This window comes from Aegilops tauschii, chromosome 3, assembly GCF_002575655.3.
Source record: "Aegilops tauschii subsp. strangulata cultivar AL8/78 chromosome 3, Aet v6.0, whole genome shotgun sequence".
In the NCBI taxonomy this organism is placed as follows: Eukaryota; Viridiplantae; Streptophyta; class Magnoliopsida; order Poales; family Poaceae; genus Aegilops; species Aegilops tauschii.
This window is the reverse complement of record NC_053037.3, coordinates 235,277,474-235,293,920: the sequence shown is the minus strand read 5'-3', so window position 1 is coordinate 235,293,920 and position 16,447 is coordinate 235,277,474. Positions and strand designations below refer to the sequence as shown.

At 50.2% G+C, this 16,447-nt stretch overlaps 1 protein-coding gene across 1 annotated transcript; it reads right to left on the bottom strand.

The window, feature by feature from the left end:
• Positions 1-659: 659 nt before the first annotated feature.
• Positions 660-2,083, bottom strand: LOC141042864 (uncharacterized). Its single transcript, XM_073511770.1, has 3 exons — positions 1,737-2,083; positions 964-1,080; positions 660-921 (listed from the first exon to the last, which is right to left on the bottom strand). The coding sequence occupies exons 1-3, from the start codon at positions 2,081-2,083 to the stop codon at positions 660-662; spliced, it is 726 nt and encodes a 241-aa protein (XP_073367871.1).
• Between the last annotated feature and the right edge of the window lie 14,364 nt (positions 2,084-16,447).

The following is a 16,447-nucleotide window of genomic DNA, read 5'->3' as shown; positions in this document are numbered from 1 at the left end:
TGCTTAGTCTGACATTTATTTTTTTAGGGGATTGCGAACTGATGCTTCTTTGTACTTTTTATTGTAGTAAGTATGTACTACCCGTTCAAGTGTACTAGTACTGTCATTCTTAGTCTGCAAGTGACCAATATTAGTGTGTGCCGATGCTTCTTAACTTTTTCGGTTGTAGTACTTGTTAATTTTCTAGCAACTACATATGAATGACAACAGTACATGAAGTACTAAGATTTTTTTGCTTCAACTTTTGAAGCGTTGTTAAGCAACTCAAATTGTACTGATTGTTTTCAATGTTATGTTTTCCATACATTACTGAATCGAAACTACACATGGAACATCCTTGTGTAATTAGTTGCTTAATAACTAGTACTGAAGAGCAGCCACAAAGTTCCATTCACAAGCTACTTTTGAATTTGAAACGATGCATTAACAAAATACGAAGCTACCAAACTTATATAACGAGATAAGCAAACAATGTACTTGATGACATAAGCAAATTTGTTCAACTATGACAAGCACGACATAAGCAGACTGGTTCCACCATGACACACAAGACATAAGCAAAGTAGTTTTACCTAACAAGAGCAAACTACGAATTTGAAACAACAATATAAAAGGCAAGCACAAGCGCAAGAAACACAAAGGCAGACTTTGATGTATCTTCATCCCGCATAGTGGCAGTGGTAGTAGGGGTTAGCCTCTTGCTCTTTTGAAATTTTAGAACCTGTTGTGATGTTGTCAATTATCTTCCATGACTTGTAGGTGGCGTACGCATCTATTGCTGCATACTCGATGAGGTAATTTGGCAGCGGGCTGATCCCCCACAGTTTATGGTCTTCCTTCCTGTCGATCTTCTTCTTCATGTCTTTGTAGAATGGGTGGATGACGCTGGCTGCAACATCAGCCAAGGAGTCGTACTCTTTTCTGGTGCATGGAACTCTCTAGTTGCGCTGAATGTCGATGTACTTGTTGGGGTTGATCTCCAAACCAGACATCTTCAACTTGTCTTTGTCACCTTCAATGCCGAAACTAGCAAATGTGAACAACTTCTCATGCTTCAGCATCTCATTGAGGCGCTTGGACCTAAAAGGGGAGAGACATTTTGAAGATTAGTATTATTTTGATGTTTGAATTCTTCACTTTTGTTTTGTTTTACAAGCGATGAATCCATGAAGTATATGCATATATAGTATAATTAATGGATGAATGTACTTCAGAAACTAGTGAACAAAGTTCTGAAATTAAATTGAAGTACACCATGTTATTTTTCTTTTTGGATTATATAGAATTTGAGTCAATGATGTATGTGTTGCTTTAGTACTAGTTTAGTTTACTTTTGTTGAATAGAACAACACATACCAGTGCTTCACCAAGTTCTCAGTTTTTTTGCTTATAAAAATAACACCAGACCAAGTTCAGATACTACTTCACTATATCAAGTTCAGAAACATCTTTTTAATACATCGAGTGCAGAAACTACACTATTGGATCAATATCAGAAACTACACGAGTACATCAACTTCAGAAATTAATCTTCTGCAAGATTTTCAAATAGTAATCCAGTGCATGAGGTTCAGAAATACATTTATAGTGCATCCACTTGAGAAAGTGCAGTACTGCATTCACTTTCATGAACTACACTAGTACATCTAGTTGGGAAACAAGTTTGATGAAATTTTGAGGATATAGTACTAATTAAACAGATGAACCAAATAGGGCAAATGAGTAGGATGGGTTACCATTTTGTGGCCGCTGCGAGGTGGTACACCAGGCAGAGTTCCTCCATGCACAACTGGAGGACTGCTGCCATCTGGGGAGGTTCATCTTCCCTGGTGTACTCCACATCAACACCGATGAACCTAGGATACAAGCCGCCAACCTTCTTCCAGAGCCCGGTGATCATCTCGTCGGCCTTGTCTGGTTCACTGGTGGAGGCGATCTCCAGTGTCTCCTTGCCATGGAGCTCAACCCCTGTGAGGGTTCGGGTGTACTCGCGCTTCTCGCCGTGGACGTGAACGTCGCCGAGGTTGCTGCTCTGATCGGACATCTTGCCATGATGAGGCTTGGCAGACGGTTCCTCCGCCATTGGCCTCCTCCAACGACTGTGGGCTTGGAAGAGAGAAGTTTCTGGGTTGTCTGAAGTGGAGATTGAAGCGGCAATGGTGGTTCTAGGAATGAGGCAGAGATGGAAGATAATGGGTTATTTCCAGTGCGTGGACGGGGATGTGTGGGAGGCGGTTCGTTGGGGACGTGGGTGTAGTGGTCGTGGGCCCCAGTTGTAGTCCGTCGTGGCAACCGCCCAGTGGGTGGCGCGAGTGATGGCCGGGAAGAACCAACCATCCAAGCCAATTTCTTTGCCAGGCTATTAATCTGGTCGCACTGAGTAGTCTTGTCAAGCTGTACTTATCAGTTGCTTATCCCACTTGCTCATCTCAGGGTTGGTGATGAAGGCATTTTACTGTCGCACTGATCCGTCTTGCCAACCTGTACTTATCAGCTGCTTATCCCACTTGCACGTGTCAGGGTTGGTGATGATGGTGGTTTGTACTCCTCTACAATGGGTACCTGGACTGGTGATTGAAGTGTAATTGAACTTACAAAATACCAGTCAGACTATGTGTGTCATGCTAATCCTTTTAAAACATTTTTTGTTTTTTGAAAGGATTGTTTATATCAACATAATCTTTGAAAGTATTTTTACGGATAAATTGGTTTATCATCAGTACAGGTGTATTATATTTGCACTTCCAATTTTTTCTGTTTGCTTGAGGTAATTATTTTTATGTACTGATGGACTTTCTGAACTAGGACTGGCAGAACTAGTCATAGCTTGTTTTTGAAACGATGTTTTTTGAGGTGTTCACGGGTGTGTTTGGTTACTCTGCCTTGTACTAACGAGTGAGAATTATCAGTACTGATATACTATAGGAGTTTAAATTTTCCTTAACATATTTTTGCTGAGTTACTGGTCAACAGTAGTGTTGACGTTACATAAATGGAGATTAGTTTTTTCAAATATATTTGTGACTGCATTCAAAAGGTTTATCAAATGGTTTACATAATAATGTCACTGTTCCAGCGGGCACAAATCACATATATCTTAACTATACTACTGATCGAAAAATCAATGATAAAGCTAAATAAGTTCTGGTAACGATAGTGTTTCTGATATGATTCCTCATTGTGTACCGAGGCAACCGAGAGTACAAGCTTATTTTTGAATTGACGCAGCAGCATAACCACTATGGATTCTTCAATCTTGAGCTCCTCCTAACTAGCCCCGAATGTTGTCCCTTGTCGGCGCCCTTTCCTGCTTGAGCCTTGGCAGCTTCATCGTCAGTTTTAGTTTCCTCGTGCCCAATATTGTCATCTTCATTGTCTTCGTCTGATTGGTCGTCATTCTCATCAAACTCTTCTTCTTCATCCTCTTCTTTTGATTTTTTGGAACTCTGGGCCTTGCTCTGTTTCTGTTCAGCGCCACTGACCTCCTTGCGCACTTTGCATGTGCGGGCATTATGTCCGTCAGTTCCCCCACACTTGCGGCAAGTGTAGCTGTTACGTGTGTCGTCTCCATTGTTAGAAACTTGGGCGGCTCCAATCTACTTCTGTAGCTTTTGCTTGTTGACAATGGCATCTGTGCGGAGTGGGCATGTGCGGTAATTATGATTGGTCACCACGTTGCAGAATCTGCATGCCTTTATCACGAGAGGTTTGTCGTCCGGGCCGAATTCCACGCGTCTGATGGAGCGTGGCGGCTTTTTGGCTGCTGCTTTTGCTGCTTTCGTTGCTTGCGTCTTACTCTTCCTCCCCTTTGTGTTTGAGAATATGGGTGGTTTAATTACCCTTTCCTGCTGCTGTTGGTAGGATTTCCTGTTGTCATGTCATTCGCCTACAACACCGTCAAGCTCATGATCTTGCACATGAGCATGTTGCTGCTCTTGAGTGTGCACATGGGCAAGCTCTGGTTGCTCTTGCTCCTCTTGCTCGTTGTCGAATGGGTCAATAGCTCCCAGGTGGTTCATCTCGGATAAGATTGTAGCAATATCCTGCTAAATGGCTTCATTGTCCGCGACACCTACGTTTTCAGCAGAATGCATGGCGTCGAGTTCTTGTTCAAGTCTTTCCATGACGACCCGTGACCTCGCCATCTGGTCTTGGCTTCTCAAGCTTTTTCTGTGCACTCTCATGTTCAGCTGCAGTAGTGCGCTTTCAATGCAGTATTGGGAGGCCTTGTTTGACGGTACCGTCCTCAAGTCATTTCTGTTGAATGTTGGCTGGATGTTCGGGCGTTTGGTGTATCTCCTGAGGATGTATTTCTCTGGAACGCTGGCAGCCTTAATTGTCTGCATCATGCACAGGACATGCAGGCAGAGAATACCTGTATTTTTTGGAAGAGGTGCATGTTTTTTGTTATTTCATTCGAACAAAAACTTTGCAAAAGTAAGTAGTACAGTATGTAACATCTTTTTTTAGTCCTCACCTGTGTGGTCCCACAGCTTGCACTCGCAGTCATATATTTCTCCCACGGGGTCTGCAACCACCTAGAATGCGTGCTGAGACCACACAAACGAGCACGAGGTACTTTGTGGGCTCTTCCGTCTCTGTCACCATGAAGAGGGTACTCAGCTTTAGCCTTTTTCTGATCTCGCTGTACACAGCTCGTGAGTAAAGCTTTGCCATCTGAGTGTCAAACCCATAGAAGGTTAGCGTGTTTTGTTCCTTCTGCGCACGCCAGATTGATGAACAAATTATTAGTTTTCTCGCAGCAAAAACTTGTCTATCTGAGAAAGATTTTACTTTAGTAAGCATGTTATTTTGTCTTACGACAGGTGATAGAGCTATACACGGTTACCCATTGTCTCCTGGTTCTCTGTCTGCCTCCTGTTTTGACGCAGGAGTTTACCTGGCTGACAAACTAGTGCAGATTTTGTCTCTCACTTACGAAGTTCTTCTTGAGCACACAGTTCATGCTCTCACTCCGTTGTGTGGACGTCATTTTGGCACAGAAAATTTCTTTGAAGTAAGCTGATATCCATCTCTCGCGCTCGTTCCACATTGCCACCATCGTGGCATCATCATGGAGGTTGTACTTATCCATGAGTGCTCTCCAGCCAGCCTCAAACTCAGTTGGCATGAGGTGCCAGTTGAGGATTGCTGTCAATTCATCCTTAAAGGTTTCGTGGAGGTTGTGTAGGTAAGCGAGGTGTTCCCTGTACTTCTTCATAATGTGCCAGCGGCACAGCTTGTGTACTGTGTTCCCGAAAGCATCTAGGATCTCCAAAGCCATTGTCGGGCACTGGTCTGGTAATAAGAAAAGGGACGTGGAGTGGTCAGCAGATGGTAGTGCGTATATACAAATAGAACTGACACAACAATTTTACTGTGTTATTTTCCTTTGGGGGGGGGGGGTTGGCGGTTGTACCTGTGAGGATGCATGTAGGAGCCTTCCCTCTCATGCACCTTAAAAATGTTTTGAACAGCCATCTGAATGAATCTGCATCCTCATCTCTTATTAGGGCGAAAGCAAAGAATGTAGTCTGTAAGTGGTTGTTAGTACCCACAAACACCCTAAGTGGCATATGGTACTTGTTGGTCTTATATGTGGTGTCAAATGTTACGCAGTCACCAAAGTCTTGATACGCCCCTCGGCAGCTTGCGTTCGCCCAGAATATGTTCTTAACTCTGTCGGACTCATCAAGTTGTATGTCGCAGAAGAATTCCCTGTTTATCGCTTTCATCTCCCTAAAGAAGTTGACAGTCTTTAGGACATCGTCCACATCATCCATCCTTGAATTCTTTGCTTTGCTGCATATTAAAAGTGAACAGTCATTTAAAAATGCATGTTGAACTGACATCAGGTCATGCATTGCGTAATATGTTTCTACTGACAGAGGAAAAAAGACGGAGGGGGTTTATGGGAGGAGAACAAGTTTGTACTTACATGTTAATCAGGTCTTTGGCATTCATGAAGTAGCTACCGGGGTCATCGCCGCCTAGTATGCTCATGATTTGCATGTGTTCAATGCCTTTGAACTGCAGGCACTTGACGTACTCCAAGATTGTTTAGTCAAAGTTTTAGTGGGAGTGCAAGAAGACAAGCATTTGGGCGGAGAGCTGTAGCATGTGGTTGTGTTCCCAGACTATCTCTTTTACGACAAGTGTTCCATCCTTTTCCCTCTTTAGCCTCATTTTAGCCCCGCAGTTAGTCCTGGTTGTGGTCTTGTTTTGCTGTCTATTTGCTTCTGACACCTTCGATTCATAGACTCCATAGAATGTGCAATAAAGGTACACTATGCTGTTAACCTTGGAGCCTTCCCTGACAGCCAAACCTGCGTGCTTTGCATAGACGTTGTAGAAGTCCTTTGCTTCTTTGAAAGTTTCAAAGCGCATCTCTAGCCTTGGCAGAACATAAGCTTCAATGTTAGGTGGCTGCACGCAACAGTGAGCAAACAAAAACGTAGTTATGAAAGTGTTAGATGGGGTGGTCACAGTACTAGGGTACGGACTGTGCTTGTATGTTTTTTTCTGAATGGATACTTACATTTGTATAGCTCTGTGCTGCCTCTCGTGTTTGCTGTTCACCCTGATGTATGGGCGCGGGTGGTGTCACCCTCGGCTCATATCTCTTGGAGGGAGAAATGTTGATGAAGCTCTCTGTCTCTCATTGTACAGTCGTCTTCCCTCAGATTCGTTGTGAGGTTGCTCCTGTCTATCTGGCTCATATCTTCTACTTTGCAACATGCTAGAGTGGACAACATTTCTGTCTCTTTGGCCTGGTCTTCCCGTCACATCCGCTTTTGCAACACAGATGATTGATGTTGACGGAGCGACTGGTGGAAGCATGTGTGTCCTTGCCTTGTGCATGCTCTAGGGAAGGAAAACATTTGTTGTTGGGGAAATTGTTGACCTTGTTGCACCCTAGCAGTGGCAAAGCTTGTATTCCCAGGTATCGGTGTTTGCTGCATAGAAGAACCAGTCCGTGCTTCTGATGATTCTGGTGTAGCTTGAAATCTGCGTGTATTGTTGAAGTATCCAGGTGCTATTTCTGGTGTTACCCAACCAGGCGGTGCCCCATATCTGCTTGCCTCATCAAACCCTCACTGCGTGTGCCACCTTGCATGTTTCTGCAATGACATTCAACTGTTTTGGGATTAATCTTTTCTGCATTTTCTCGTATACATGATATGAGTAACATGTCATGCACTGAAGGTAATGTACAAGTTGAACTTGCATCGCTGGGCAACTTTGTTGTCTATTTTGTATCTGATTTAGTTTCAGTCGAACTGATGAATGGACATGTTCAGCACTGATGTACTGATTTTAGCACTGACGCATCTGTTATGGACAGTTTTTTTATCTTTTTCCCTATAATTGATGCATAAACATTTGGTGCACTACTTGTAAACTAAACATTGAACTTCAGAGCAGTATGCATATGCATATATATAAAACTGATGTATGTCTTCTCTTTTTTTTCATCTAGAACTTATGCAACTACATTAGAAGTACTCCTAGTTTATGTATCATTGAACTTACTATGTAACAAGTGTATATTTTTTACAAAAAAATTCTTTTACTCGTTTGACCTGACGCAACGGCACGACATGTACTATTAGAAGTAACAACATACAACTTGCAGTGGTAGCTGAACCTTATATAAAGGCTAGTAGCTACTTGTTCTGATGCATAAGTTTATGTTTTTTGACTTGAACTGAAGTTAGCATATTAGAGGTACTGATAGTAAACTCGACATCCAGATTGTGCATCAAGTGGCAGGGGTGTAATGAACTGATGCAAGCATTTGCAATGTACTATCAGCTTCTGCATTATAGGAACATGTGTCATTGATGCAGCACACATGTAGTACTGATGAATCTAATAGTGTAACATGTAGGCAGAGCATAGTGTGTGCAATTTTTGAACTGAATCTTCTGCATAGCAGGACTGATGAACTGACACAAACGTGGTATTTTTCTTCAGGCAAACCCAGACATGAAAACATTTTTTGAACAGATCGTTTGTGCTTCAGTAGCAATCAGGAAGATTCAATTATGAGGAAAATTAGTGTGGGAAGCAGACAACACCTCTAGTGGCATGTTCTTGGATCTGACTTCTTCTTCCTCTCGTGGTCGGCATACTGGCATAATCTTGGAAGGCGGCGCCATTGATGCAGGCAAGGAGCTTGGGGAGACGACGGTGCTCCTGCTTGTGGTGGAGCTCCGGTGACGAGGTCCGGGGAGGTATCGGCTGGTGCAGAGATCGCAGATCCGTCGAAGGAGCTGCTGCAAGGGGGAGGCTGGTGGCGGAGATCACGGATTCACGAAAAAGCCAAAAAAAATTTAGGGTTTGTTCATCATATCCGAAATCTGAGCCTTTGCATAATCTTTTTAGAGTTTTGCTCTGTTGAGTTTGTGGTTGCATCGTCGTGTCGAGTTGCTGGTCTTAGCATCTAGTCCCTTAGAGTTTCGAGTTCTGTTCACAGGTTGTCACGCTGCCGCCGCTGCACCATCGTCATCACCGCTGCTATATACCACCATCGTCATCACCGCTGCAATATACCACCATCATCATCACCGCTTCCATATACCACATATCCACCGCCATCATAATAATCCGAGTCCACCGCCATCATAGATTCGCCACCAGTCTGTGTTCCACCGCCCTACATATATCCGCCACCAGTCCGAGTTTCCACCAGATTCATCTCCGCCACTAGTCCTAGTCAGAGTCCAGTATTTATTTCTTTGTTTTCGATTTCCAGATCATGCCATACTCCGAGTCGTGACCAAGTCAAATTCCGCAACTTTCGTGCCACCCACAGAAGAAAAATAGTTCTGATTTAGAAAAAAGACTATGTCTAGAAAATTCTGGCTAGGCAGTTTTAGACCATTTCTACACTTTTTCGAAGGAACAAATGTTGCAGAGCAAAAAAAGTGGCAAAAAAGTGCAAAAAAAGAGATTCAAAGTGTGCTCCTCCCATACAACACCATCCTCGGGTATCCAGCTCTCGCTCAGTTCATGGCGGCAACTCACCCGGCCTACAACCTCATGAAGATGCTAGGGAGCAAGGGCGTCCTCACCATCAAGGGGGACACTAAGGAGGTCATGACGGCGCTCAGGCTCGCCTTCAAGAGCGTGGCAGCGGCACAGCCAGCCGGCGCCGGTGCGCCTGAGGCCAAGGAGACCGCGCCCACCAAGAAGAAGCAGCTATTCACCCAAGACAAGGCGGAGACCAAGCAGGTGCCGGTCAACGAGGACGGGCCTTCAAGAGCCACCTTCACCATAGGAACCGGCCTTGACCCAGGACAAGAAGAAGCTTTGGTGAGGTTTTTGCGCGCGAACAAGGAGATATTCGCGTGGGAGCCCAATCAGCTGGTAGGGGTCCCGAGAGAGGTAATCCAACATCATCTAAGGGTGTGCCCCAACGTATGCCCCGTGAAGCAGCGAGCAAGACGGCAGTCCACTGAGAAGCAGGCCTTCATCGTCCAAGAGACACGCAAACTGGAGGCGGGAGGTACCATCCGAGAACTTCGATACCCCGAATGGCTGGCGAACCCCGTCGTAGTACCGAAGAAAGGCGGGAAGGAACGGATGTGCGTCGACTTCACCAAACTTAACAAAGCTTGCCCCCAAGATCTGTTCCCACTTCCACACATCGATCAAATCGTCGACTCCACCGCCGAGTGCGACTTGCTATGTTTCCTAGATGCATTCTCAGGATACCACCAAATCAAGATGGCGGTGGAGGATGTGGAGAAGACAGCCTTCCTGACACCATGCGGGGTGTATTGCTACACCTGCATGCCCTTCGGGCTGCGCAACGCGGGCGCACCCTTTCAGCGGTTGATGCACATCACTTTGGGGCGGCAACTCGGCAGAAACACAGAGGCCTACGTTGATGACATAGTGGTCAAATCCCGTGAGGCGAGGACATTGATTCAAGACTTCGAAGAGACCTTTGAGAGCTTGCGCCAAGTGAACTTGAGGCTTAACCCGGAGAAGTGCGTGTTTGGCGTCCCCTCCGGCAAGCTACTGGGGTTCCTCGTATCCCACAGAGGGATCGAGGCAAACCCGGAGAAGATCAAGGCCATCGAAGACATGAGCCCACCACAGACCCTCAAGGAGATGCAGAAGCTAGCGAGGCGGGTGACCGCATTAGGGCGTTTCATCTCCAAGCTAGGCGAGCGCGCCTTACCCTTCTTTAAGCTCATGAAGAAGAAGGGCCCGTTCGAGTGGACCCCGGAGACCGACCGGGCCTTCCAAGACCTCAAGAAGTACCTTACCAGCCCCCCGGTGATGGTGGCACCCCGACCACTCGAGCCTGTGGTACTCTATCTTGCCACCACCCCGTACTCTGCCAGCGCAGCGTTGGTGGTGGTCAGGGAGGAACGCCAAGCCAAGGGCGCGCCGCGCCAAGCCGGGGCAGAAGTGGCCCAGGGTCAAGAGGATGCAGCAAAGGCATCAGCTGGGGAAGACAAAGCTCGGCAGGACAACGTTGCAGAAGCTCCTAAGGACGGCCGAGTTTCGAGAAACCCTCCACCTCAGGAGATGCACCAACCTCCGCAGGACCCCAGCCTCGATAGTGCGCCAGCCCACGTCGAACACCCGGTGTACTTCGTCAGCACCGTGCTGAGAGACGCCAGAGCACGCTACCCCATGCCTCAGAAGCGCCATCTTGCACTCTTGGTGGCCTCGCGCAAGCTGCAGCACTACTTCCAGGGGCACCCGATCAAGGTCGTCTCAGATAACCCATTGGAGAGGGTACTCAGGAGCCCAAATTCGGCTGGAAGGGTCGCTGAGTGGAATATCGAGTTGCAAGCATTCCAGTTAGAGTTCAGCACTACCAGGGTCATCAAGGGGTCTGCGCTCGCTGACTTTGTGGCAGAATGGACGGATGCCCCGACACTTGAGGAAGGGGAGGACCGGTCCACCTCCCCAGGGAGCGAGGCTCCAGACGGCTGGGTCATGTACTTCGATGGCGCTTTCGCGCACCAGGGCGCGGGAGCCGTAGCGGTGCTCATCTCGCCCACGCAGGACAAGCTCTACTACGCCATGCAACTCTGCTTCCAGCACAGCGAGAAGGTCTCCAACAATATCGCAGAATACGAAGGCCTCATATCTGGCCTGAAGGCTGCGGCAGCTCTGGGGGTGAAGCGCCTTACCGTCAGGGGCGACTCGCAACTCCTCGTCAAATTCTCCAACAAGGTGTACGAGCCGAAGGACGAGCACATGGAGGCCTACCTCGCGGAAGTACGCAAGATGGAAAAGCAGTTCTCAGGTCTTGAACTGCAGCACGTGCCCTGGGGCACCAACAATGAAGCCGACGATATCGCCAGGAGAGCATCCAAGCGGCTACCACAAGAGCCTATTGTCTTCGAGGAGCGGCTCTTCAAGCCATCAGCTACGCCACCCCTTTCAAGCACTACTCAACCTCGAGAGGAGCTCCCACAGCCTCCGGTCACGAGAGCCCCGGCTTGTGGCCCGACCTCAGGAGCTCGGCTGCTCTTGGCGCTCGAGCCCCAGGAGGAATGCTAGACCAAGGAATTCAAGGAGTACCTGACACGCGGGGCGCTACCAGAGAAGGAAGAGGATGCAGAGCGTGTAGCCCGGCAAGCCACGACATACTGCATTCAAGACCGCGAGTTGTACAAGAAACGACCGAACGACGTCACACTGCGCTGCATCTCCAGCGATCAAGGAAGGGAGCTGCTGATTGACATACACGGTGGGGACTGCGGGCATCACTCGTCGTTACGGACCCTCGTGGGCAAGGCGTTCCGCAGTGGATTCTATTGGCCTACAACGCTCAACGACGCAGCCGAGCTGGTGAAGTCCTGTGAAGCTTTCCAATTCCATGCCAAGCAAATCCATCAGCCTGCCTAGGGCCTCCAAACCACCCCTCCCACATGGCCGTTCGCAGTCTGGGGGCTGGACATCTTAGGCCCGTTCCCACGGGCGCCAGGGGGCTATCGCTATCTCTACGTCGCCATCGACAAGTTCACCAAGTGGGCGGAAGTGGAAGCCGTCCGTACCATCCCGGCCGGCTCTGCCGTCAAGTTCATCAAGGGCCTTGTGAGCCGCTTCGGGGTCCCCAACTGCATTATCACAGATAACGGCTCGCAGTTTACTAGTAACCTCTTCAAAACCTACTGTGCTAACCTTGGAACACAGATCTGCTATGCTTCGGTGGCCCACTCCGGGAGCAATGGTCAGGCTGAGCACGCCAACGCAGAGGTCCTGAGGGGCCTCAAGACCATGACCTTCAAGAAGAAGCTGGAGGCCTGCGGCAGGGGCTGGCACGACGAGCTCCAGTCCGTGCTGTGGTCCATCCGCACCACCGCTACCAAGCCAACGGGCGAGACTCCGTTCTTCCTCGTCTACGGAGCCGAAGTAGTCCTCCCTCACGAGGTCAAGCATCGCTCCGCGCGGGTCCTGGCGTTCGACGAAACGCAGCAGGACGCCATGCGGGGGATGGATCTCGTGCTGGGGGAGGAACATCGTCGCGAAGCTGCATTAAGAGCGGCAAGGTACCAGCAAGCGCTGCGGCGTTACCACTGCCGCAACATCCGCTCCAGGACGCTCGAGATGGGTGACCTGGTCCTGAGATGGGTCCTCTCCAGGGAAGGGTTGCACAAGCTTTCATCCATGTGGGAGGGCCCATTCAGGGTCGTCCACATCTCCAGGACTGGCGCCGTGCGTCTGGAGACGCAAGAAGGGGCACCTATCCAAGCTCCTGGAACATTCAGCACCTCCGGAAGTTCTACCCATGAAGCAAGACCCAGAGCCTATGAAGCAAGGCCCAGAGCCTGTGAAGAAAGGCCCAGAGCCTGTGAAGAAGGCCCGGTGCCTGTGTAGAATCGCTGCCCGTGACACTCTCACGTAATAATGAGTTGGGGCTGTACACGCCCCGGAGTCTCAAGAGCGCCAGCCTCAGGCCCTGGGGCTCCCTCCCACGCCTAGTGTACATCACTTAGCTCCGTGCTGGTGAGAAGACTTGAAGACTAGATTAGGTGCCGGACGCGGCTTTTCATTTCCTTTCTGTAGTTGGCTCGCTTTTTCCTTAATCGAAGTTGCTCTTGGTGTTCGTTGCTGATTTGATTCCCTAGCCTTTACCGCATTTTTTGACTCTGGTTTGCTCATGTTCTCTCTCTCGCATACCTCGCGAGGGGGCTAGGCAGGTGCCCTCACGAGCATTTTTCTTCTCTCTTCCTTCTCGCGAGTCACCCTTGTTCGAGACTGAAAGCTGGCACATCTCTCCTAATCCGTGCCCCTCGGGTACCGCGATACAAAGCACCAAGTCAAGGCTTGGGTGGACGGCAAATCCTCTAGCGCACCCCCTAACAAATTTTTCGTAGTTTCTGAGCAAACGCAGACACCTCGTGAAGGAAAGGGCGTCCCAAACGCGCCAGGTTAAGTTATCTTTGCGCAAAATAACAACACGGCATGGGAATAACACGCACGTTGCATTAACCAAAGAACCACAGTTCGATACACGCCCCTCTGGGCCCATACTGGTTTCATTTTCTGATGCAGGAAAAAAGGAAAAAGCTAAACAAAGCGGCGTTGCAGCAATCCGCGGAGGCAGGCCCTTAGCGACGCCCCGAGCCTAGCCAGACCCCTCCTCGCGCTTCATGGAGGCGCGGCGACGAGATGACCCGCTGCCTCCTTTGAAGCGGGCACGGTGGCGCGGCGGCTGGTCATAGCCACCGCTGCTGGAGCTGTCACCGGAAGGAGAGCCGCCGTAGCTGGAAGAGACACGGTCACCGTCAAGGGCAGGCTCGCCCTCATCCTTGTCGCGACCGTCACCAAGGCAGAGCACCTCCTCACCGTCGTTCGTCTCGGGGCAGCACCCAGCGCGGCGACCATCTTCCCCAAACACCCACACATAGAGGGTCGATCCACCGTCATACTTGAAGTGGAGCGTGCACCGCCTGCCCAGGCCGCGCGCGCGGGCGAACGTCTGCCAGCCGCGGGCCAGAGCTATGTTGCCCGCGATGGAAGTCTCGACCGCGACCCAGGAGGCCTTGCTGCAGCAACCATCCGCCTGCAACCAGAGCCCGCCTGGACCAGGGGCCGGCAGTTCATCGACAAGGAAGCGCGGGAGCTGGAGCCAGTTGCCGGCCGGGTTCTCCGACCAGACGACGAACTCCGGTGACACCTCCGCTGAATGGAAGCGCGGCCAGGGAGGCCACGCCACCATTGCGCGCCTCCCCTCGTCAGCTGGACCGCCATGGTTGGGACGGTCCCCTCCGCGTGCCGTGGCCCCACCTCAACGGTGGGCCACGACGGGGGTCTCGGCGTGCTTGCGCGGACGGCCGCAGCCGCGCTTGGGCGCCGGGGGACCGGGGCCCTCGCGAGGGGCCTTCCCCTTCTTGGCGGCAGAGAACTTCCTTCGTGGCGCCATCGGTGGCACTGCAAGCAATGAAGCAAAGAAGCAAGCAAGCGAGGAAGAGATGGGTGACGGGGGCTCCGCCCCCCTCCCCATTTATAGCAAGAGAAGGCCAACAGGCATCCCCCACGATCGCAGGTAATGATGGTTTTCCTTGCATGTCGCAGGGACTTGTCAAGTCGTGCAGTTGCTGAGGCAACGTGGGGAAGCGGAGACGCCCACGTCCAATCAACCGCCACGCGTCAACCGAGGCCGCAGGCTTTTGGGGCCCGCGGTGCTCCGAACTTGACCCTTGGCTTCGCCGCGAAGCCAAGCCCGAGCGCACCTTGGGCCCGGGGGCTACTATCGGCGTTCTGGGAACGGGGGTCCCCAGACTTGCCTTCCTGCGGCCCACAGCGTGGCTAAGCCAAACAGGCCGTACGGCCCATCTTCATCAACAAGGCATCCAAGACCTTCGCGAGGGTCCAAGGCTGGTGAGGCGGACGACGCAGGACCTCCTCTGGAGTAGCCTACCCAGGCAGGCTCACGAGGAGCGGAGATATCAAGGCAGGGCAAACCTCACGAGGCTCTCGTGACGTGAGCTATGATGAACGGCACCAGGCGGGCGCCAGGAGGGCGCCAGTGCGCGGAGCGTCCTTATTTCCTCTTTGGTGCTAAGGAGGCCAGCGCAGGCAAGAAGTACCAAGGCATCAGGCAAAGGTTGCTATATTGGTGCTACGAGACCAAGACCAGGAGGACGGTGAGACGGAGGTCATCGTGGAGCCCAAGGCAGCATCACCGCCAGAGCTTTTTGCAGGCGAAGACCACTTTTGTCAGGATAGCTTGTACTAGCTGCCCCCCTTCAAATTTGCCCGCTGTTGTTGGCTCCCTTCCCGCTCGATATTTGGGAAGAGGACCAGGGCCTATATAAGTAGAGCTAGCCACCATAGTAGGGGCATCTCATCTTAGCTCGATCCAACCCGATCGAGAGCCTACTCACAAGAACACCTCAACCTCAGGAGGCTGTTCTTCCCTTGTACTGTTCATCATCAGCCCTAGAGGCAATCCACCACCACCACACTAGAGTAGGGTATTACACCACAACGGTGGCCCGAACCAGTATAAACCTCGTATCTTTCTGTGTTGCGAGTTCGCCGAGTTCGTCCGCGAGATCTTAGTGAGCTAGGGTGTAGATCGGTAGGAGGGAAAGACTTCGCGTGCACCCCAGTGTTCGAACCTTAAGGGTTTGCCGGAACCCCACATCCGACAATGGCCAGCAGCGGCACACGCGTGTAGCACAGAACACGTCGGCACTCACGCGGTGGGGGACGACGGCTACCGGCTCATGTGTGAACTGGACGTGGTGCGAGGAGGCTTGAGAAATAAAAATGGTGGCGTCCGCGGTCGGCAGGACAGCCAGTGCATCGCACGCCTACGGGACCCATGGGGGCGTCACGCAGAGCTTAGGGCGCGGGTGAGCCAGCCACCAATGCCAAATTCTGCGGGACATGGCTTCACATGCCAGCATGGCTACAAATGGCGGTGATGGAGTGAGACGAACTGCAGCACGCAACATCTGCCTGCATGCCTGGCGTAAAATAATTGGCATCACTCAACAACACGGCGGCTACTACGGCAGAAAAGGAGCGACCGGCGGAGTGGCTGTTGGTCGAGCCATCGTCATGGCATGATGCATACAGCGTTCGGGCAGCTAATTGGACAAACAATTATGTTTTCCTAATTTGCATGCCTGATTATGTGGGTATGTGGTAGTCGCGAACAGGAAGCTGGTGCTAAGTGGGTTTGCCCACATATCCCACTTAAATTATGTGGACAATGTGGCATTATGTGGGTGGCCCGCAGGTGGTCCCACTTGTAGGCTGACTTTACATGCTTACAATATCCCGAAGATAGACGTGTTGCCGCTACTGTTTGGGCTTTCACTAGTTTTGCATGTGCTTGGTGGTCTGAACATTGTAGATTATATCCTGTTCCAGCTACTTGGGTTGCTTTGAAAACCTCTATGCATACTCGTTGGGTTCCACCATATTATCAACGTGAATTACTTCAAAAATTGCAGCG

Bases quoted from the DNA above. Each gene is read 5' to 3' on its own strand.
- LOC141042864 (XM_073511770.1), bottom strand. From the start codon at position 2,083: ATGGCGGAGGAACCGTCTGCCAAGCCTCATCATGGCAAGATGTCCGAT. The intron at 1,081-1,736 runs GTAACCCATCCT...CTCCCCTTTTAG, and splicing joins CTCGCAGCGGCCACAAAATG to GTCCAAGCGCCTCAATGAGA. The intron at 922-963 runs GTACATCGACAT...TCCATGCACCAG, and splicing joins TTGGAGATCAACCCCAACAA to AAAAGAGTACGACTCCTTGG.